Genomic DNA, 22,004 nt, shown 5'->3' on the forward strand with positions numbered 1-22,004 from the left:
AACTGCTAAATTGTTTTCCATGGCAGCTGCACCATTATACATTCCCACCAGCAACGTATGAGGGTTCCACTTTCTCCACATCCTGCCAACGCTTGCTAGGTTGGTTGAAAATTCAAAAAATATGTAGAAATTTATATACACTTTAACAACCAGTAGGCCAAAGAAGAAATCACAAGGGAAATAGAAAATACCTTGAGATAAATGAAAAGGAAACCACAACATACCCAAACTTATAGCATACAGTAAAAGTAGTGCTAAGAGGGAAATGTGCAGCCTTAAATATGTACATTCAAAAATAAGAAATATCTCAAGTCAATAACCTAATTTTATACCTTGAGGAACTAGAAGAAGAGCAAAAGAGCAAACTAAACCCAAAGTTAGCAGATGGAAGGAAATAATAAAAATTACAATGGAGAAAACTGCAATAAAGAATAGAAAAACAGTAGAGATATTAATAAAACCAAAAGTTGGTTCTTTGAAAAGATAAACAAAATTGACAATACTTTAGCTAGATTGACTAAGAAAAAAAGAAAGATACAAATAACTGAAATCAGAAATGAAAGCTGGGACATTACTATCAATTTACAGAAATACAAAGAATTATAAGAGTGTCCAATATATCCAGATTGGATAACCTAGATGAAATGGACAAATTCCCAGGCACACACAAACTACCAAACTGACTGAAGGAAAAATAGGAAGTGTGAACAGGCCTGTAACAAGTACAGATTCCATGTAATCCCTAACACAATTACAATAATGTTTTTCTGCAGAAATAAAAAACTCCATACTAAAAATCATATGGAATTTGAAGGAACCTTGAATAACCAAAATGCTTTTGAAAAGGAACAAAGTTGGAGGACTCACACTTGCTGATTTCAAAACCTGCTGCAGAGCTATGGTAATCAAAACAGTGAGGTACTGGCATAAGAGACATATGGACCAATGAAATAGAACAGAGGTCCCAGAAAGAAACCCTCACATACAAGATCAGTTGATTTTTGACAGGGTTGCCAAGACCATTCAGTGGCGGAAAGAACAGTTTCTTCAACAAATGGTTCTGGGAAATTTTGATGTCCACATGCAAAAGAATGACGTTGGACTCTTAAACCATGTATACAAAAAATAACCTCAAAATGGATTAAAGACCTAAATTTAAAACCTAAAACTAGAAAACTCTTAGAACACATAAGGTCAAATATACATGATCAAATATGACACCAAAACATAAGTAACAAAAGAAAATAATAGATAATTGGAGTTCATCAAAACAAAAACTTGTGCATCAAAGGACACTATCAAGAGAATGAAAAGACAATCCACAGAATGGGAGAAAATATTTGCAAATTATATATCTGAGTTTAATTTCCAGAATATATAATGAACTCTTACAACTCAACAACAAAAAGACAACCAACCTAGCAAGCGTTGGCAGGATGTGGAGAAAGTGGAACCCTCATACGTTGCTGGTGGGAATGTATAATGGTGCAGCTGCCATGGAAAACAATTTAGCAGTTCCTCAAAAAGTTAAGCAGAGAATTCCCATATGACCCAGCAATTGTACTTCTAAATATATACTCAAAAGAATGAAAACAGGGACTCAAACAGATACTTGTACACTCATGTTCATAGCAGCATTATTCACGATAGTAAAAGGATGGAAATAACCCAAGTGTCCATTAACAGATGAATGGATCAACAAAGTGTGGTATATTCATATAATGGAATATTATTCAGCTATAAAAAGGAATGAATTTTTGTTACATGCCACAACATGGATGAACCTTGAAAACACTAACTGAAATAAGCCAGACACAAAAGGACAGATATTGTATGATTCCACTTACATGAAATATCTAGAATAGGCAGATTCCTAAAGACAGAAAGTAGATGAGAGGTTACCAGGGGTTGAGGGAAGGGAGGAAAGAGGAATTATTGCTAATATGTACAGAGTTTCTGTTTGGGTTGTGAAAAAGTTCTGGAAATAGATAATGATGATCGTTGCACAACAGTGTGAATGTACTTAATACCATTGAATTGTGTACTTAAAAATGGCTAAAATGGTAAACTTTGTGTTATGTATATTTTACCAAAATTTTTAAAAATTCAAGTAAACAGTACAAAACCGTAAGTACTCAAAATGCTCTTACTTGGTTTTCAAAGGAATGTAGATTATGCAGCACCTATGAATTAGTAAAGAAAAAATGAGCTAGATTGTAAGGAAAAAATAATAAACTCCATCACTAGGCATAGAGCAAAACATGAATTGAAACAATCTTTGGAAAGCCATGTGGCGACGATTATTAAGATTCATAAAAATGTTCTGACCTCTTGGCCCAGTAATCCTACACCAGGGAATTTATCCTCAGGAAATAATCCAGTGGAAGAAATAAATCTCTGTGCAACTTGAATAGTAAGTAGAGTAAGTGGGTCACCCAGGGTGGGTGGGCTGTTCTGCTTTATTTCTGTGAACTCATTCACTTTTCCAGCTTTTTTTTTTTTTTTAATTCCTTAAATAAGTAAAAAAAGTCCCTGCTTCACAAAGCCCCAGGGCCCACTGTTATTTGTCTAGTGCTTACTCTGTGCCAGGTACTTGGGCCAAGCCCTTTATATGCAATACCTCATTACCTTCTCGTCGGTACTGATATTCAATAAGTTCAAGGATATGAAAGAGGTGAGTCCAGAGCAGCATGTTCAATTGTAAAGGAGCAGAGGTTCCCTGGGGCCCTGGCGAGGAGTCAGGTGCCTGCTGGAAGGGGAGACGACGTGTGGTAAGGGCCCTGAACTATGCGTGCAGAGGCCTGGCTTTGGCTCCCAGTACTTTGTACTCAGACTGAGTGGCGCTGAGCAAGCCCCCTCCGTGAACTGGGGACAAGGATGCCTCTAACCAGTTGCTGTCAAGTCAACTCTGACTCATAGCGAGCCCATGTGTGTCAGAGTAAAACTCCATAGGGTTTTCAGTGGCTCACCTGGCCGGGGTGCAGCAGGGCAGCTAGCCCATAGTGAGTGTAGGCCCAGAGGCCCAGGGCTATCTGTCAATTTATTTGTTCCCTGAAGACCCCTAGAAACTTCATCCCCAGTAGTATACCCTGAGGAGTCACTCTTAGAAGCCCCCAGGATGGCAGTGGCTCTGTCTTTGGGCACCAGTGCCTTTATATTTTAAAGGACCATGCACTGCAAAGGACCTTGGGACTGGCATAGACAGGTCCCCACCCCACCCCCCCCCACCCCCCAGCAGTTGTGGCACCCCCTGACAGTGGGTAGAGGGACTGCCTGCCACAGGTTATTTCCCACTGGGAGGTATTTGGTATCCCTTCCCGCATCACAGGCTACCTTATAAAAGGATGGGGAAAATGCTTCATACTTAGCATCCTGGACATTTGCCTTTTTGCTCCCGGATACATTCCCCGCCCTTCCCCTGCTCTGCTCTGTATTAGAGAAGTGCAACTCCTGAAAACTACATTTCCCAGGTTCCCTTGCAACCAGCTTCCTGCTAGGTGTGACCATTGGGAAGCACTGGTGGGAGATTAAACCCAAAACCTCTTGCCCAGTCGATTCTGACGCCTCGCGATCCTATAGGACAGAATAGAACTGCACCGTAGGGTTTCCAAGGGGTGGCTTGTGGATTTGAACTGCTGACCTTTTGCTAAGCAGCCGAACGGTTAACCACTGTGTCACCAGGGCTCCGGTAGGAGATTGGAGGGGCATAAAGGGAGAAGCCAGGGCATTCCTTCGTATCTGTCTGCACCGCAGGCAATGGCTGCATCTTCTCCAAGGTGCTCCTCAACCTGTGATCCTAACTCGCACCGGGCAGCCCTTCTGTGGTACCTGCTCCTACAGGTGGCTCTGGACTCTGGTAACACCAACTCTTCTCTTTGTCCCTCCAGCCAGCGGCTTCCTGCTGTTGTTTGTTGCTCATCTCAGGGTTGCCTCTGATTGCCGTGTGGCTCTCCAATTCTTCCAACACCATTGTAATTAGTTTCCCATAGTAAATTTCCTCTTCTGAGCTCCTTAGCTTGGGCTCTGTTTTCCTGACAGATACACGCAGTTTCTCTGGTTGCTTTTTACACTATTTTCTCCAGAAAGAACAGTGGGCAAGACAGCAAGGGGAGTTTTCCAAGCCCAGAGCCAGAACTGATTCTGGCAGTTAGGAGCTGTGTGACCTTGGAAAAGTGAGATGACTTCTCTGAGCCTGTTTTCTTAACCGTAAAATGGGGTTAATAAAAATGCACCGGTGGACATATTGCTTGATGTTTCCCCTGGGGCCTGGGGATGAGTGGAAGGGCCTCCAGACTTGGGTAGAGAGCAGAGACAATGTCACCAGCAGGACTGGTGCAAAGGTCTTCACCTGGCACTGCAGCACAGCCTCGCTAGAAAGGGCCTCAGGACTTGTCTGCTGGGGTGTGTGTGAGGACAGACGTTCCCTGACACTGCCTGCCTCTGCCAAGCCTGTAGGTGGACCCAGGCCCAGCACTTAGAATTTCTGGAGCCTCATCCTTCCCAGGGCGCAGGTGTCTGGTTAGAGCGCTGCGAAAGGGCTGAGGCATTCAGCTCTGAGCAGACCTGCATCCCGACAGGACATTGGTGGTGGCTGCGCTGGGAGCAGTGGATCCTCCCCACCCTCTGCCCCCACAGACCTCTTCCCTGGGCCTCCCACAGCCCCCACTGTAGCCCTGAATTCTCCCCATGAACACAGATGACTTCAGACAAAGTCTAAGACAGAGGGCAACTGAGCCTGGGCAAGACAGCGTGGGGGTGGTGGCGTGGGCATGCGACACAGGGTGAGCCCCAGACCCTCACCCAGAGCTGGCCAGAGGCAGCCATAACCCATGGGCCTGGATCAGAGGAGGGGAACCAGTAGCATCTGTTGAATATACAAGTGCTTGAACATGCAGTTCATGTGCACACTTACCTACACGGATATAACCCAGGTATAGAGTTGGATGTCTGCTACAATAATTTATATAACAAACTTCCCAAATGTCTGTGGCTTATAGCAACTGTTTTTCTTACTCATGGGTCTGTGGGTTGGCTGGGGTGGCTCTGCTTCAGTCTGCGACTCTAAGGGTGGGCCGGGCTGGGCTCCAGGCTATGATTGGCTCCGGCTCTATTCCATGTGCCCTTAATTGGGGAACCAGGCTGCAGGGGCAATGGCTGTCTGGGACAAGCTCTTCTCTTGGCAAACTGGCAGGAGTGTGAGCAGGCAAGCCAATCCAGCAAGCACATTTAAAGCCTCTGTTCACGTCATATCCACTAACTTTCCACTGGTCAAAACAGTCTCGTGGCCAAGCTGCACATCAGTCGGGCAGGGAAGTATCTGCCGACTCTAGTGGGAGGGACTGCAAAGTCACAGGACAAAGCATACATCTGTTAATGGGAAGCAAGTGAAGAATTCGGGATGCCTTCCAGCCAACCCTCCCAGAACAAAGGCCACACACACTGGGCATGCATTTGTGGTTCTTTTGTGCTCACAGACATATAACTGGTCCTTGTGCACTGATGAAATGTGACCGTACCAGTGTCTTAACCTCTCTGTGCTTCCCTTTCCTCAGCAGCAAAATGGGCATAATAATAATTTACTCAGAAGAGTGTATTGGATTTTTTAGACATAATATATGTCAAATGCTCGAACAGTTCTTGCTATATATTGAGCACTCAGTAAAAGTAATCTGCTGTGACAATGATGATGATGAAGCCAAGCATCCAATTATAACCCCTATTTCTCAAGTGCCTCCCATCCACAATCACACCAACATAGACACGTAGCCACATAAACACACCTGCAATTATGTACGCACCCCAGAGGTTACAAACTGGTGGCCCACTGCCTGAATCTGCCTATACACGTTTTGCTTGACTTGTACAAAATTTTAAAACTTGAGACATTTCACATTAAAATCAAAATGTATTGAAATAATTGGATCTGCCAACACTGAACCCAGGCCCTGAGGGGTAACCATTGATTGGAGCCATTTGGGGAGGAAAATGGACAGAGGGGCGTCCAGAGGTGACCCTGGAGTTTCTGGCTTGAGAGGGGCTTGGCTGAAGGTGGTAGCATTGACTGAGATAAGAAATGCTGGGAAGAAGGCAGAGTGTTCGGAGGGTGCTGGACTCAGATTGGGATACATGAAGTTGGAGGTGCCTGAGAGTCATCCAGGAGAGATATCCTCCAAGAGTTTGCGCTTATGGATCTAAATTTAGGCAAGAAATCTGGGCTGGAGGTACCTTATGAGTTATCTGACAGATACTTAGGGAGTAGATAACATCTCCCAGAGAGAATTCAGGGGATGAAAATATAGAGAGGACTCAGGTGGAACCATGAAGAACCCCAACATCTCAGGGCTGACTAGAGGACTGGATGGCTGAGATGGAACAGCCGGAGAGGCAGAGGAAAGTGTCCCCAGGATCAGGAAGGGTGTCAAATGGGTCAGTGGCGGCAGGAAGACCCCAAAGTCCTGCAAATTAGATTTAGCAACAAGGAGGCCACTGAGGACTTTGTTGAGGGCAGTTTGGGAGCATGGTAGAAGCACAGGGGTAGGGTTATAGGGGATGGTGAGTGAGTGACTGGGAGGTGAAGAGGGGAGAAAGTGAATGTAGCAACTCTTCCAAGAAGATGGGCTGGGATGGATGAAGAGGAGAGAGTTGGCTAGGAACTGGGAATAGGACTGGGCTTAAAGTGTTTTCTTAAGACAAAAGAGGCCTCAGCATATTTAAATATTTATGGAAAATATCCAGTAGAGAAAGAAGTTAAGGACTCAGGAAAGAGAGGAGATAATGACCCTCATGGGGTGGGTTTCCCTGAAGGTAAGAGGAAGCCAAGCTGAGGTGCCTTAAAAAGGAGGAAGGACACTTGCTTCACTGTGATCAAAGAAGGGGGTCACCTAGCTAGTTAGTAGGCAAGATGGAGGTGGGACTCAGGCTGCCTGTTTTGCTCGTTTATTTATATGTTCAACAGATACTTACTGAGCATCTACCTTTTGCCAGGCACAGTTCTACCAACAGACAAAAATCACTGCTTACCTGCCAGTGGTAGGATACAGACAATACATCAAATAAATGAGGAAAATCTTATAGATTATTAGAAGGCACTATGTGTTATGTATGAATGAAAATAAAGCAGGAAAGGGGAATGAAGAGCACTCAATAAAAGTAAGCTGCTGCTGTTGTTGACATTATGATTGATTATTATTACAACATAACCAAGCATCCAATTATAACACGTACTCCTGAAATGCCTCCCATCCGCATTACAGGGTGTGGGTGGCAGTTTTAAATAAGATGATCAGAGTAGACCCCACTGAGAAGGTGACATTTGATCAAAAACTTGAAGGCAGTGATCAAGCGAGCCCTGCATGCAAATATCTGGGAAAAGCCTGTTGTAGGCAGAGACAAAAGCTAGTGCAAGTGTCCTGAGATGGGAGCATGTCCAGAGTGCTGGAGGAACACCAAGGGAGCAATGTGGCAGGAGCAGGGTTCGGTGGGGGGCAGTACCAGGAGATAAGATCCAGGGGTCACTGGGAACTCAATCGTGTAGGACTATGAAGCCCACAGTAAAGACTTCAGCTTTAACCAAGTAAAATGAAGAGCAGTGGAGGGTTTTGAGCAGAGGAGTGGCATGATCTGACTTGTATTTTAATAGGTCATTCTGGTTTCTGTGTTGAAAACAGACTAAAGTGGGGCTGAGGGAGGTGGAAAGCAGGTAGATGAGGTAGAAGGCTATTTCTATAACCCAGGCAAGAGATATGGATGGCTCTGTCCAAGGTGGTGGCAGAGAAGTTGGTGAGAGGTAACTAGTAGAGTCAACAGGATTCGCCAATGGCTTTGAGTGAATTATGAAAGATATCAAAGGTGACTGTAGGGTTTTTTACTTGAACAACTAGAAGGCTGAAGTTGCCATTTACTGAGGTAGGGAAGGCTGTGGGTGAAGCAGGTTTGGGGAGACACAAAGATGAGTTCAATTTGGACATGTTGAGCTTGATGTGTCTATCAGACGTCCACGTGGAGATGCCACCAACCTTACATTCAGTACTGGATCAATATAAATTTGGGATTCACTGACATCTAGAGGGTGTTTAAAGCCTGGATGAGATCATCAAGGGTGTGAGTGTAGACAGAGCAGAGAAAAGGTTCAAAGACTGAGCCTTGGGGCCCTCCAGTGCTAAAGGTCAGGGAGAAAAGGTGGAACCAGCAGAGGAGACAAAGAAGGACATGGCCGGTGAGGAGGAGGAAACCAGGAGGCTGTGCTGCCCTAGACGCCAAGAGAAGAGCTGTTTCTAGAATGAGGAGTGGTCAGCTGGGTCAAATGCTGCTGGTGTATCAAGGAAGATGAGAACTGAAAATTTACCCCTGGATTTAGCAACTTGTTGGTCGTTGCAATTTTGACAGTAGTGGCTGAGAGGCCGGTGGGCCTGGGGTGGCCCCTCTGAACGTTTCAAGACCTCCCTGCAGAGTAAATGGGGTGATGTTTGTGTGCTTGTGCCCGGCACACAAGTGGTGTGTTCTAAATGCTGAGGTGTCTGCTGGGCTGAGTGGTGAGGCTTCATCAGTGGCACAGAGGACTAGAAGGTCAGGCTTGGAGTGTCTGCATAGACCCCAGATCTACCCCCCTCACGCCCAGCATCCTGCCCAAACCCGTGAAAGATCAGGTGCCTCGGGGGCTGTTCATTCCCACCATCTCTCTAGATCTGTTCTCCTCTCAGCAGATGAGCCGACCTCCCCCAAGAAGCCAAAGAGTGTCCCTGAGCCAGAGCCCAGTGTTATGGAATGTGAAGCCACCTCTCCCCTGCCCTCCGAATGGACCTCAGTGAGGATCAGCCCTGGGGGGGACACGGTTGGGCAGGATGTGCTGGCTGTGCGTGTCCTGGTCACCAGTGATGACACCAGGTATGCTCAGACTGCTGGGGATGGTGGAGGGTGGCAGGGTTGCAGGGGTGGGATAACATTCAGGATGTGGCCTTCTCTCCACTCCCTCATAGCGTGACCTCTCTGTGCATCCATTTCCTTATCTGTAAAATGGGACAATAGTAGTATCTGTGTCACAGGGAGTTGGAAGGGTGAAAGAATTTATGTGTGTAACGTGTGCAGAACAATGCCTGGCATATCAAAAGCCCTGTAAGTGTCAGCAGTTGTTATTTCTCAGAGAAGGGAAAGGCTCCGGCCCCACTACCTTCTTCCCTGTCAACCAGGCTGCATGAGGGGTGCCTAGCAGGTGTCCCCTGTCACAGGGACAGGCTGTGTGGGACCCTCCCACTGTAACATGTGAGGCCTGATGATGGGAGGCTCAGCTGGGGAGGAACAGAGAAACGAAGTCCTGGTGGCTTAGTTCAGTAGTTCTCAGAGTGCTGTCCTTGCCACCTGCATCAGAATCCTGGAGTGGTCGTTAGAAATGCAGACTCTCAGCCTCCCCCAGACACACTGAATTCACTCAGGAAGTCAGTCAGCAAATAGGTATCGATTGCTTAGTATTTGCGAGGCTCTGAGGATACAGCAGTGGCCAAGACCAGACTAAGCCCTTGCTCTCACAGAACTTTGATTCCAGTAGGATAGATGGATGGATGGACAGACGGATGGACGGACGGACGGACAGACAGATAGCTGCCATTGAGTTAACTCTGACTCATGTTGACCTAATGTACAACAGAATGAAACAGTGCCCGGTCCTGTGTCATCCTCACAAGGAGGGACTCTTGCCCTCATTGGCCCTCTACTTTACCAAACATGATGCCTTCTCCAGCGATTGATCCCTCCTGATGATGTGTCTAAAACAAGCAAGTCAGACAATGTTCTGTTTTGATCCATAAGGATTTCACTGGCTAATTTCTGGAAGTAAATCACCAGGCCTTTCTTCCCAGTCTTTCTTAGTCTGGAAGCTCCACTGAAACTTGTCCACCATGGGACTCTACTGGTATTTGAAATACCAGTGGCATAGCTTCCAGCACTGCAGCAACATGCAAGCCACCACACTAAGATTAACTGATAGATGGTGGTCAGATAGGATAGCCACCCATTAAACAAGTAAAGTGTTAAAAAGAAAAAGCTCACGTATGTGCCAGGTAGAGAAATAAATATAGGTATATGATAGTGACTAGTCAGTTACTTTAGACTGGGTGGCCAGAAAAGTCCTCTCTATCCATTATATTGCTATGATAATGCTGAGTAACAAACAAGCCCCCAAAAGTTAGTGACTGAAAACAACCTCCATTTGTTATACTCCTGATTATTTGAGTCAGCAGTTTGAACAAGGCTCAGTTGGGTGGTTCTTATGGTCTCAGCCAGCTCCCTCATGTGTTTAGGGAATTAACAGGGGGCTCTTGGGCCAGGTGTCCTTCATCTCCCAATGGGCAGTCTCAGGCTGGTTCACATGATTCTAAGAGAAAGAGTGGAACATGCAACCTCTTGAGGCCTAGGCTTGGAACTGGCACAGTGTTATTTCCGCTGCATTCAGTTGGCCAAAGCAACTCACAGGGCCCCCTCAGTTCAAGGCGTGGGCCCAGAGGTTAATAACACAGTGGTTAAGAGCTACAGCTGCTAACCAAAAGGTCGGCAGTTCAAATCCACCAGCCACTCCTTGGAAACCCTATGGGACAGTTCTACTGTGTCTTTTAGGGTCACCCAGGATCCCGGGGTCTGCTAGAGGCAGTGACCAGCTAAATATGTGTGTATGTGTGTGTGTGTGCGTGTGCATGCGCGCATGCAGGGGGCTTCCAGGATTCCTCATGTCCCCTCTTTCTCCTTTCTTCTTCCAGCTCCGAAACAGAGTCTGAGTGTGGCAACGAGACCTCCTGTGTAGAGCCCTGCGAGGAGAGACCCCAGCAGCTGGAACCCTCACCCCTACCAAAGCCCCTCACCCGGCCCATCTCCCTGCATAAGGCCCTGACTAAGGCAGTCTCTCCACAGTGCCCTGACGAGTCCGAAGCTGTGCATGGTGAGCAGAGAGCCTACTTATGAGGGGAACAAGCTGACTGGATTCTGGGACATGGGGAGGGGAGCAAAGACCCCCCAGGGTCATTTTTTTTTTCATGGAGAGCCAAGTGACATGAAGTCTAGCCCTCAAGCTCGGAGATTGGGGGCTGGTACCCTTGGGGCTATGGTGTAGAAGTGAGGGGAGTGGACCCAGGCTGGCATCCTTCTCCATGAGAAACTTTGGAATCTCAAGGGGGAAGACAGCAGAGGTACCTGACTGGCTGTTGTTGTCACAGGCAGGCAGCGACAAGGGGTCCCAGGACCCTATGCCTAGAGCGGTCTCCCTCCTGCCTCCCCTGTGTGCACCTCCTGAGGGCCCAGCATCCTACAGCACTGAGAGAAGTGTGGTGGGCTCAGTAGCTGTGGGAGAACCTGCAACCCTGGGCAGCACGAGAGGTCTCTCTGGGGCCACCTGGGCACTTGTCGTCTGGGGCAGCTCGGGGGCACTGACCAGGTACTTGAGGCTCATGGGATGCACTGAAATTTTACCTTATTGTTGTTGTTGGTTGCCATCCAGTTGATTCCAACTCACAGTGGTGACCCATGTGTGCAGACTAGACCTGCTCCATAGGGTTTTCAAGACTGTGACCTTACGGAAGCAGATCACCAGGCCTGTCTTCCAAGGTGCCTCTGGGTGGGTTCAAATTGCCAGCCTTTCAGCTAGTAGTCAAATGCTTAACCGCTTGCGTCACCCAGGGACTTCTGAAATTTTAACTACATAGTAATAAATGCACTTTTATTGAATACCCGTAATGGGCCAGGCCTTTTTACATACTGTGTTCTGTTGAGTTGATTCCAACTCATATCGACCATGTAGGACAGAATAGAACCTCCTCACAGGTTTCCTAGGCTGTAATCTTTATGGAAGCAGATAACTAGGTCTTTTCTCCTGCAAAGCCGCTGGCGGGTTCAAACTACTGACCTTTCAGTTAACAGCTGAGTGCTTAACTGTTGTGCCACCAGGGCTCCTCCTTTTCACATACATGGTCCCATTTAATACCCAAGACAACCCTATGAGGTAAGTAGTATTAATCCCCTTTTACAGTCGGGCAAAGAGACCAGGTGCTTCTCCAAGGTCTCACAGCTAGTAAGCAAAGTGACCCAGTGCTGGGTGACCCCAAACCATAAACTCTGGACTACTTAGAAGTAGTTGTCTTTAGCACAGCTTGTTTTGACAGAAGTGGCCTTGATTTGAGCATTTTGTTTCAGTGAACAGCAACTTGTGACTAAATCATCTGACTTCAGGGTGGGAAGAAACAGGCTAACAGGCTTGTCATCATCGGGACCGATAGCCTTAGCTGCCCTCTGTGAGAGCTGGAGCGCAACTTGTCCTGCACTGCCCTCTGGTGGTCAAACACAGACTTTCCACCTGGCTCTTGACTCAGTTCTCAGATTTGGTGATGGTTTTGCAGGAAGACAGGCCTGGGAAAGGAAAGAACTCGTATGTTGTTATTTTTCTTGGTTGCTGTCGATTTAGCTCCAACTCATGGGACCTGTGTATAACAGAACAAAACATTGCCCGGCCCTGTGCCATCTTCATGGCCATTGGTATGTTTGAGTTCATTGTTGAGGCTATTGTGTCAGTCCATCTCATTGAGGGCTTCCTTTGTTTTCACTGACCATCTGCTTTACCAAATGTCATGGTTTGAATTATGTCCCCCCAAAAATGTGTGTATCAATTTGGCTAGGCCATGATTCCTGGTACTGTGTGATTTTTCTGTATGTTGTAAACCTGCCTCTATGATGTTAATAAGGGAGGATGGATGGCAGTTGTGTTAGTAAGGCAGGACCTGATCTACAAGACTGGATTGTGTCCTGAGGCAATATCTTGAGATATAAAAGGCAGAAGTGAGCAGTGAGACAGGGGACCTCATACCATCAAGAAAGCAGTGCCGGGAGCAGAGCGCGTCCTTTGGACCGGAGTCCCTGCACCAAGAAGCTCCTAGTCTGGGGGAATGCTGATGAGAAGGCCGAGAGAGAAAAAGCCTTCCCCTGAAGCTGACGCCCTGAATTTGGACTTTTAGCCTACTTTACTGCAAGGAAATAAACTTCTCTTTGTTAAAGCCATCCACTTGTGGTGTTTCTGTTGTAGCAGCACTAGGTGACTAAGACAGCAAACATGATGTCCTGTTCTAGCAGTGGGTCTCTCCTGATGATGTGTCCAAAGTAATGAGTCGAAGTCTTTCCATCCTTGCTTTTAAGGAGCCTTCGGGTGTTTTTAAATCCTGGAGACTCTGGATTTTACCCTCCCATGTGAACCTTTTTTAAAAAAAGGAAAGCTTATCATCAGAACATGTATGTTAAGTATCATTTGTGGGGTTGTCCAGAAAGGCTAGCATATGTGATGGACTGAGTGCTGGACTGCAGCCCAGCCGTCCCAGCCCTAATTACTGTTCGGTCTTGGTGTATCCTTCACCTCCCTGGGCTCCATTCACCTCCTCTATAAATACAAAGCCTGCCCTTCTTTTATCCCTCTCTCCACTTCTCCTTTCTCTCTCTCCTCAGTTGCCAAGGGATTGTAGACAGCTTACAGGTAAAACAAAACAGAATTGTATGTCTATATACATGAAAAGTAAAGCCTCAGTATCAGGATTAACCAAACTAGTTTAGGAGGTATAGACTATAGAGCGGTAGACCATAGTCCTAAATAATTGCGTTTGTTGAATAGCAAATTTGATTCTGAGTTCTCTGGCAGCCAGAGTGAAAAAAGAAACAGACGATTATTAATACTCTCATTGTTCCGGAGGGAAAAAAAAATATATATATATATATATATATAGAATATATATATATAGGTTTCTCAGAGCAGGCAAAACTTCTCCTGATGCTTAACTCTATAGAAAGTTTCCAGCTCACTTCAAATAGACAATATTAAGAGATTTATTAGATTATATCATAAACAGTGGTTCTCAGAAAATGCAGTCACGGTTTTCCTGAGGCTGTTTCATGTAGTATCCCTTGCTGGACGGTGAGGGCGTGGAAACGAGATATGACTCAGTGAGAGCCTTTCTCCCAGGAGCATGGGCTTGGGCTGTGAGAGCAGGGCAGCTGGCCAGGGTGTTTTGTTTTCTGACAGTCCAGCTTAATTGCAGGATAATATATAGAGTAGATAGAGAACTAGATAGATTGCACAACTTTCAGACAATCCTCTATTAATTTAGTCTTCTTCTATCAATGTTTTGATCACTGATAGGCAGACAAGGTTTTAAGGTTAAAATCACTTGGGATGGGTCAAGTACTGTGTTTTGTGTTGCTAGCTATGGGTAAGTTCATCAGTTTACCAAAAGATGAAGCGTTGACTTTGGTGAGTGGCATCCAGGGTCTCAAAAGCTTACAAGCGGCCATCTAAGATGCATCAATTGGTCCCATCCCACTTGGAGCAAAGGAGAAAGAAGAACACCAAAGACGTGAGGAAAATATTAGCCCAAGAGACTAAAGGACCCTGTAAACCAGAGATTCCACCAGCCTGAGACCAGAAGAACTAGATGATGCCCGGCTACCACCAATGACCACCCTGACAAGGAATGCAACAGAAGAGTCCAGACAGAGCAGGAGAAAAGTGTGGAGCAGAACTCAAATTCACATAAAAAGACCAGACTTAATGGTCTGACAGAAACTGGAGGAACCCCTGAAACTATGGCCCCTGGATACTCTGTTAACCCAGAACTGAAACCATTCCCAAAGCCCACTCTTCAGACAAAGATTAGACAGGACTCTAAAACAAAAAAATAATACACGTGAGGAGTGTACTTCTTAGTTCAGTCAGATACATGAGACCAAATGGGCAGCTGCTGTCTGGAGGCAGGAAGAGAAGGCAGGAAGGGACAGGAACTGGTTGAATGGACACAAGGAACCCAGGGTGGAAAGGAGGAATGTGCTGTCACACTGTGGGGATTGCAACTAATGTCACAAAACAATATGTGTACAAATTTTATATAAGAAATTAACTTGAGCTGTCAACTTTTACCTAAAGCAAAAAAAAAAGGTGAAGTGTTGATATCATGTTGTGGATATGGTGGAGCCTCATTAACTATGAGTCTCACCTGGATAACTGGCTCAAGGGTGGGCTGAAGGACCATCACCACGGATGGGACGAGGATATTGCTATAACAAGACCAGGATATTGCATTAAAAAGCCTTGTATGACTGCCTCTATTGAGTTCTCAAAGTTTATTGCCATAGAGCACGCCCAAGATGATGGGTCCAAAATATAATTTAAACCGTGTGTTATTGAGGTCATAGAAAATGCTCAGTAATGCTCCCCTAAAACATATAGTTCAGTGGTTCTTAAAATTTTTACTTCAAAGGCAGATTCCTAGGGTCCCACCTTCAGAGGCTGAGATTCAGTAGGTGTAGGGCAGACTAGGTATCTGCATTTTATGTAAGCACCCCAGGTGCTTCAGTGCAGGTGGTCCGCATCCTGCACATTGGGAATCACAGAAGAGCAACTTCCTGGACGAGCTACTTAGATTAGTGTAAAATGTTCCCCTAAGTAACGAATTGAATTGACCTAGTGCATTGGATTCTTGGACATAAACCAATTACTATTTGGAAAACAATCTTCCCCCAAATTGTTCTCATTTTTGAAGAATTTATACTTATCCTTTTTTTTCCCCTGGGAATCTTTTGATAACAGGACTGTCCAATGGTCTATGGTGATCTTTCCTAGTCTGTAATAAAATCGTATCTTTAGCACCATATGGCAAAAGACCCTCTTAACTGCTTTTGCGGCAGGTCTTGCACTAAGATCTCCAGAAGTGCCCCTAGAATATTAACATGCAAGCTCAAAAGAAGGGAACCAGCTCCACTTATGCTACTCAAAATTACTGAATCTAATTGTTACTACCTACCCTATTGTTCCTATTGTAGTTAAAATGTGTGCCCTATAAACACCAGTGACAGAAAATCTCTCATGAATTTTAGCCTTTTCTAACAGATTCCCTCCCACAAAGTGAAAGGCTGAGAAGAAGCAATAAGAGCATTAAGCAATCTTATATTTTTCTCGAGAAATTTCTCCATGAGATGATCGAGAAGGTAGCTTTGGTAGAAGGATGTAACTGTGCTTGAGACCCACTTACTCCTTTTGCAAAACATGCAACCTGGACAACCCCGATCGGGGCTTTATAGGGAGGCAGTGGACGTACGGTATGGGTAGAATGTTCAGCCAAGAGGATTCTTATAATGGGGAGATGGGGAGACTATGCTCTGTGCCCATCCACCCAGGCTCCTCCTCAAACTCATGGAGCTGATTAGGAGAGCAGGCTTGTGGAATCGGGGACCCGCCACACAAAGCAGGCATGAAGCATCTACAAATGCAGCAAGTGAGAGGAAGGAGTCAAGGGTCTGAGAAGCTGAAAGGAAGCCCCCAGGTAGTGGTTGATGCCTGTGCTTCCACAGCCTGGCTGATGAGAGCTGATGCCCCAACTCTGAGAACTCTTGGGGAGTGAAATATTCATGACTGTTTCTACAGAGAGAGAGGGCTGGACCTTGGATTTAGATAGTCCTGTAGGAAACCCTGGTGGCTTAGTGGTTGAGAGCTATGGCTGCTAACCAAAAAGGTCAGCAGTTCAAATCCACCAGGTGCTCCTTGGAAACCCTATGGGGCAGTTCTACTCTGTCCTACAGGGTCGCTATGAGTTGGAATCAACTCAATGGCAATGGGTTTGGTTTGGTTTTTTTTTTTTTTTTTTTTGGTAGGTGGTACAGTGGTTAAGCAGTCAGCTGCTAATGGAAAGGTCAGTGGTTCAAACCCACCAGCTGTTCTGTGGGAGGAAGATGTGGTAGTCTGCTTCTGTAAAGATTTACAGCCTTGGAAACCCTATGGGGCAGTTTTACTCTGTCCTACAGGGTTGCTATGAGTCAGAATCGACTCAATGGCAATGGATTGAGTACTTAAACCTTAAGGAGCCTTGGTGGTGGAGTGGTTAAATATTTGGCTGCTAACAAAAAGGTTGGCAGTTTGAACCCCTAGCCAATCTACTGGAGAAGGATGTGGCAGCCTGCTTCCATAAAGATTTACAGCCTTGGAAACCCCATGGGGCGATTCTACTCTGTCCTATAGGGTCACTACAAGTCAGAATCGACCTGACGGCAACAGGTTTTGTTTTTGGTGCTAAAACCTTGGAGTCTGTAGGTGGTGCAAAGGTTTAACACTTGGGGCCACCGTGAGTCAGGGTCCATTCCAAGCCTGGTACCGAGGTTGTATGGTACTCACACCTTTCCCTGCTCTCACTCTCCCACACCCAAATCACTCCCATGGGCTTTCTTTCCCTTCATGCCTCCTGGTCCACCCCCATGTGAGCATTCAATGTGCAGAGGGCCCCTCACCCCACTCTTTCTCTCTGGCTGTGATAGAACTTCAGAAACCTTGGAACCTGAGACCAAAATCTGAGGGCCCTGCATGGGAACTGGGTACACTTGGGTCTCACTGCCCACTCTCACTCCCTAAATGGCCAACACCCATTTTCTGAATGTGATGTTAATTTTGCTCAGCTAATCCAAGGACCGACTGGGGCAGAAGGTCTTCAGTCTGCAGTACACAGTGTCCTATAAATCTGTTTCCATTGGAGACAGACCAAGAGGAAGGGCTGTGGCAATAGATTTCCAGAAGTTCAGTTGAAAGTGGTTTCCAAAGGGTTTGGGCGGCTCTGCGAGGGAAGGGGAAGCAGAGAGTAACACTTTCTGCAGCCTCCCTGCTTCAGTTAGAGAAACCCTGGTTTTTATCTATTATGTATACCGGCCATTGATGTGAGAGCTCAGCTTTCAAGAACTGTTCTGCTAACAAAAAAAATACAAAAAATATTTGCATATATGTTAAAATCAACTTGACAGCAATGGAATATATGCTAATTAGTGACAACCGAGTTAGGATGATGGCACATAATTTGAGGCATTTTCTGAAAGAAGACAGTACCTGTCCCATAGCAGCTTCTCAATAAATATTTGATGAATGAATGAATGAAAATTTGGAGGTGTGTGATGTGGGGACAGAGAGTTGGGGTTTGAAGGAAGGAGGTGGCTCAGTCAGTTATAATCATTGGTCTATTAAGTTTGTTAAATGAGCCATAGGAGAAAAATCCCTATTTGTTCTACACATTTAATGGACTCTTACTCTCTCTCCATCAACCCTGCCCATTTCTTTCTTTGGCCACAGCTCTGAAACAGGCCAATAGCTTCCAGTCTCCAACTCTAAGCAAGTACACGAACTGGAGAAGAAAATTCCAGTCAAGTGAGTCATGAGCTCTCTGGGGGTGGGAGTAGGGGTGGGTAGGAGCTCTCTGGTTAATTCTCAGGGGATGCTGTTTGTGTTCCTTACATGGTGTCTTCCCTGACGAGGCCTCTTGGATGTGAAGAAAGTGCAAGAAAAGATATATAGAGCTGACTTTATTTCCATTGGTGACTATCGAAAGCATTTTCCAAGGAACGCTTACTTCCCCTCCTCCCCCAAGTCTGGAATCATAAAAAAAAAAAAAAAAAAAAAACCATTGACGTAGAGTTGATTCTGACCCATAGCAACCCTAGAGGATAGAGTAGAACTGCCCCATAGAGTTTCCAAGGAGCGGCTGGTGGATTTCAACTGCCAACCTTCTGTATTACTTCACCACTGCACCAATGGCTCCATGGACCTTAGAATTCTACAGTTTCACCTGCAAGGGGCCTTAGCAATCATCTGCTCCAAGCTGTTTGAAGCATGGATGAAGAAACTGAGGCTCAGGGCTCTATATGTTTTGAGTCAAGACATTGGAGTTGGGCAGGAGGCATAGGCTTGATGGCCTCATGCAATTGTGAGCAAACAATAAAGAAAGAATACCCTCCCCCCACCGCCAACACTCCTTGCCCCTTTTTCTGACCAGGCCTTGGTCACAGCATCCTGGAGAAACTGGCTGGGTGAGGACCAAGGCCTGCCGTGGGTGCCATAGCAGCAGGCCTCCACTAGGGGGCGCAGTGACCACGCTCACAGTTGCACAGGCAGTGAACAGAGATTCCCTCCCTGGGCCCTGAGAAAAGGGCAGGATACTCCATCCGATGCCAAGTCCTTCACTGCCCTCCATTTCCTCCCATACCTACGCTTCCTCTCGCAGCCCCCTCTCTACATGCCCCTCTGTCTCCACTCTCTCGAAGGCCTTGGGTTAGACAGGGGTTTCTACCAAGAAACATTTTTGCAGGTGGAACAAAGCCCTTGTTTTCCTCCCTTCTGAGGCAATACTGACTCCTGGGCCAGGGCCCCAAGGCCAGTGATTCGCCCTCCCAGCACCCCCCAGGCAATGGCCCTCTCACCCCGGCTCAGGTTAGGACGATGGGCACCTGTGGGGCTGGGGCCAGGCTACTCAGCTGGGCAGGCCGCTTCGTCTGGGGACAACCTAAAATGACTCCCGAATCATCTTAAAGTCCCCAGGCAGTGGAGAGTGAGGGGAAGGAGGGAATTAGCATGTGTAGAGTTCCTGGCCCAGGCCTTCTCCATGTGCCACTGTCCCACTGCACCCCCACCCCAAGTTGCTGGAATCCTGTTTCCCTAGGCAGATCTAGTTGGATACAGATGCCCAGTCAATGCTTCCAGAAGGCTTTCCTGAGCACCACCTGTCCGAGGGCTCAGTCACGGCAGAGGGCAGGACAACTGGTAGGTGACCCTCACAGTGGGGTCAAAGGGGCGCAGGAGCACAAGGACTGTTAAACACCCCCACAGTTTCTAGAATGGGCCCTGCAGGCTCAGCTGTGTCCTTAGTCATCCCAGGAGTGTCAGGTGCTGGTAGAAGCTGGTTTGGGGACAAGGCCTTGAATTTGAATCACTTCCACGAGCCTAGTGCCTAGCGTGGAGTACCTGGGTGGTGCAGTGGTTAACAGGCTTGGCTGCTAACCGAAAGTTTGCAGGTTCGAGTCTACCCAGAGACACCTGGAAAAAGAGTTCTGGCAATCTACTTCTGAGAAATCAGCCATAGAAAACCCTATGGAGCACAGTTCTACTCCGACACACGTGGGCCCGTCATGAGTTACAGTCGACTTGATGGCAACTGGTAGTGCCTAACATGGGCCTGACTCTGAGGCAGCCCTGGTCTTTGCTGAATGAATGAAGAAAGAAAGGAAGGAACAAGCCTGCTGAAGAGAGCACAGGAATAAATGGAACAGTACGTGGGGTTTGGGCCCGGGCAGGCTGCCGCCCCTAGAGGGCGCCCCAAGACTTTGAGAAGGAATTGAGCTCCGCAGAGGCCCCCAAGTCCCAGGAAGCCTTAACCTCGAATCTCAGTCCCCGTAAAAATCCCCAGAGCTAAAAGCAACCAGAGCCATCTATTTGGTCATCTTCATTTTGCCCAAGAGGAAACCCAATGGGCAGGGCTGGCCCTGTAACAGGGCAGAACACAGAGAGCCATCACCTCTGTCCAGAGGCATTCACTGCCCTGTCAAGGCTGGGAGGGAGGCGGGGGCCGTGTGACTACCTTGGCACACTCCCCCCAGGTAACCATGGTCACCACAATGACCTCTAGGATGGAAGGGAAAGATCACCGTTACCAGAAGGCCCAAAGAAGAGGTAGCCCAGGCATTTGATACATAGCGGGAAATGGAAGCTTAAATCCACGCCCTGGTCTCTTATTAACCCCCTTCCACTCAGCAGGGAGGCCTTTTCTCATTTGACCCTAAGAGACAGCAACATCCAGTACTGAGACCCCTGCAGAGGACAGAGCAGCCCTGGCTGGGCCACACAAACATTTCAGGGAAATAGAGGACAAACAGAGGATCTGAGTTGGGGAAGGAGTTCCTGGGTGCAAGAGTTAGACCAATCCTGGCACCCTTCTGGAATGGGTGGTGTGCATCCCTCTGGAAAAGGTCAGTGATTCAGCAAGTCTTTACTGAACATCAGTTTTGTGTGTAACAGGAAGGGAAAGAAAAAGAGAGAACATTGCCATTGAGTTGATTCCGATTCATGGCAACCGTATGTATTACAGAGTAGAACTGCTCCATAGGGTTTTCTTGACCGCAATCTTTACAGAAGCAGATTGCCGGGCCTTTCTTCGAAGATGCCACTGGGTGGGTTTGAACCACCAACCTTTCAGTTAGGAGACGAGCACAAACCATTTGTACTACCAGGGCTGCCTGGAGGAAGACAAGGAGATAAAATTAATATTTAGCTAGCATGTTGCATTTACTTTGTGCCCGGCACTACCAGAACCTCTTTTTATCCCATTTTATTCCTGCAGCCACCCCCAGAATTACAATTCCCATTTTACAGATGAGGAAACTGAGGGGTTAGGTAACTTTCCCAGTGTCAGACACTGGAGTGAGTATGAAGGTGAGAGGATTCCAGACTCCCCTTTACCATCTTCTGAGGGAAACCAAAGACATAACCAGCCTCAGGCAGGTAAGATTCCCCATCATCTTTCAGCTCGGATCTGGCCTCACCTTCCCTCCTCAGACTGTGCCCACCTCCCATGCCATGGCTTGAGTAGCTGCCTAGGTACAGGGGGTTTGGCCTAGGTTGGTGTTTTGTTCCCACGTTTTCCCAAGCTCCCCCCAAGTTCTATCTCCATGACGGTGCATAACGACAAGTGTGGAGAAAGAGAGTCCCACTAGCTGTGGTAGGAGATGGGGGACTAGAGAAAGGAGAAGAGAGAGAACAGCTTCCAGATCATGACCTTGGAAACCCCAAGGATTTTCTATCAGGCTTGGTTCTGAAGGTGTTCCTGGCTCCATGTCAGGTTTCCTGACGCTCCTCAGTGGGAACAGAAAGGCAGTCTGTTGAGCTGAGGAGATCTTGAGGCAAGTTTAGGGATTTGATATGGGAGGTGGCAGAGAGAGGAGAGTGAGGGGGCGAGAAAGAGGAGGAGAAGGCATTTGGCAGGAATTTGGCAAGCTGAGGACAGGAAGCAAGGCAACAACTGACGCACGACTTTTGCCTTTTTAGGCTCAAACCATCTAATTGTAGGCTGAAATGCGTGTGCTAGTAACGGGGAGGCAGGCCAGCTGCCGCCCCCGCCCCAGCTCCTGGCAGCCCATGGCCTTTCTCCCCACCAGCTTCTTCCTGCCCACCCTCAGATCTGTTCACCTCAGTT

General features: G+C 46.9%; 1 protein-coding gene across 1 annotated transcript in view; it reads left to right on the forward strand.

Moving 5' to 3' along the window:
* Positions 1-8,208: 8,208 nt before the first annotated feature.
* The window catches only part of LOC101350619 (MICAL C-terminal-like protein), a 66,465-nt gene continuing 52,669 nt past the window's right edge, over positions 8,209-22,004 (forward strand). Inside the window, exons 1-4 of the mRNA XM_023736926.1 lie at positions 8,209-8,215; positions 8,700-8,883; positions 10,746-10,924; positions 18,116-18,190. Of these exons, the coding sequence (XP_023592694.1) occupies positions 8,209-8,215; positions 8,700-8,883; positions 10,746-10,924; positions 18,116-18,190 (445 nt within the window). The remainder of the gene's footprint in view (positions 8,216-8,699; positions 8,884-10,745; positions 10,925-18,115; positions 18,191-22,004) is intronic.

The sequence above is a fragment of the Trichechus manatus genome, unplaced genomic scaffold (assembly GCF_000243295.1).
Source record: "Trichechus manatus latirostris isolate Lorelei unplaced genomic scaffold, TriManLat1.0 scaffold00006, whole genome shotgun sequence".
In the NCBI taxonomy this organism is placed as follows: Eukaryota; Metazoa; Chordata; class Mammalia; order Sirenia; family Trichechidae; genus Trichechus; species Trichechus manatus.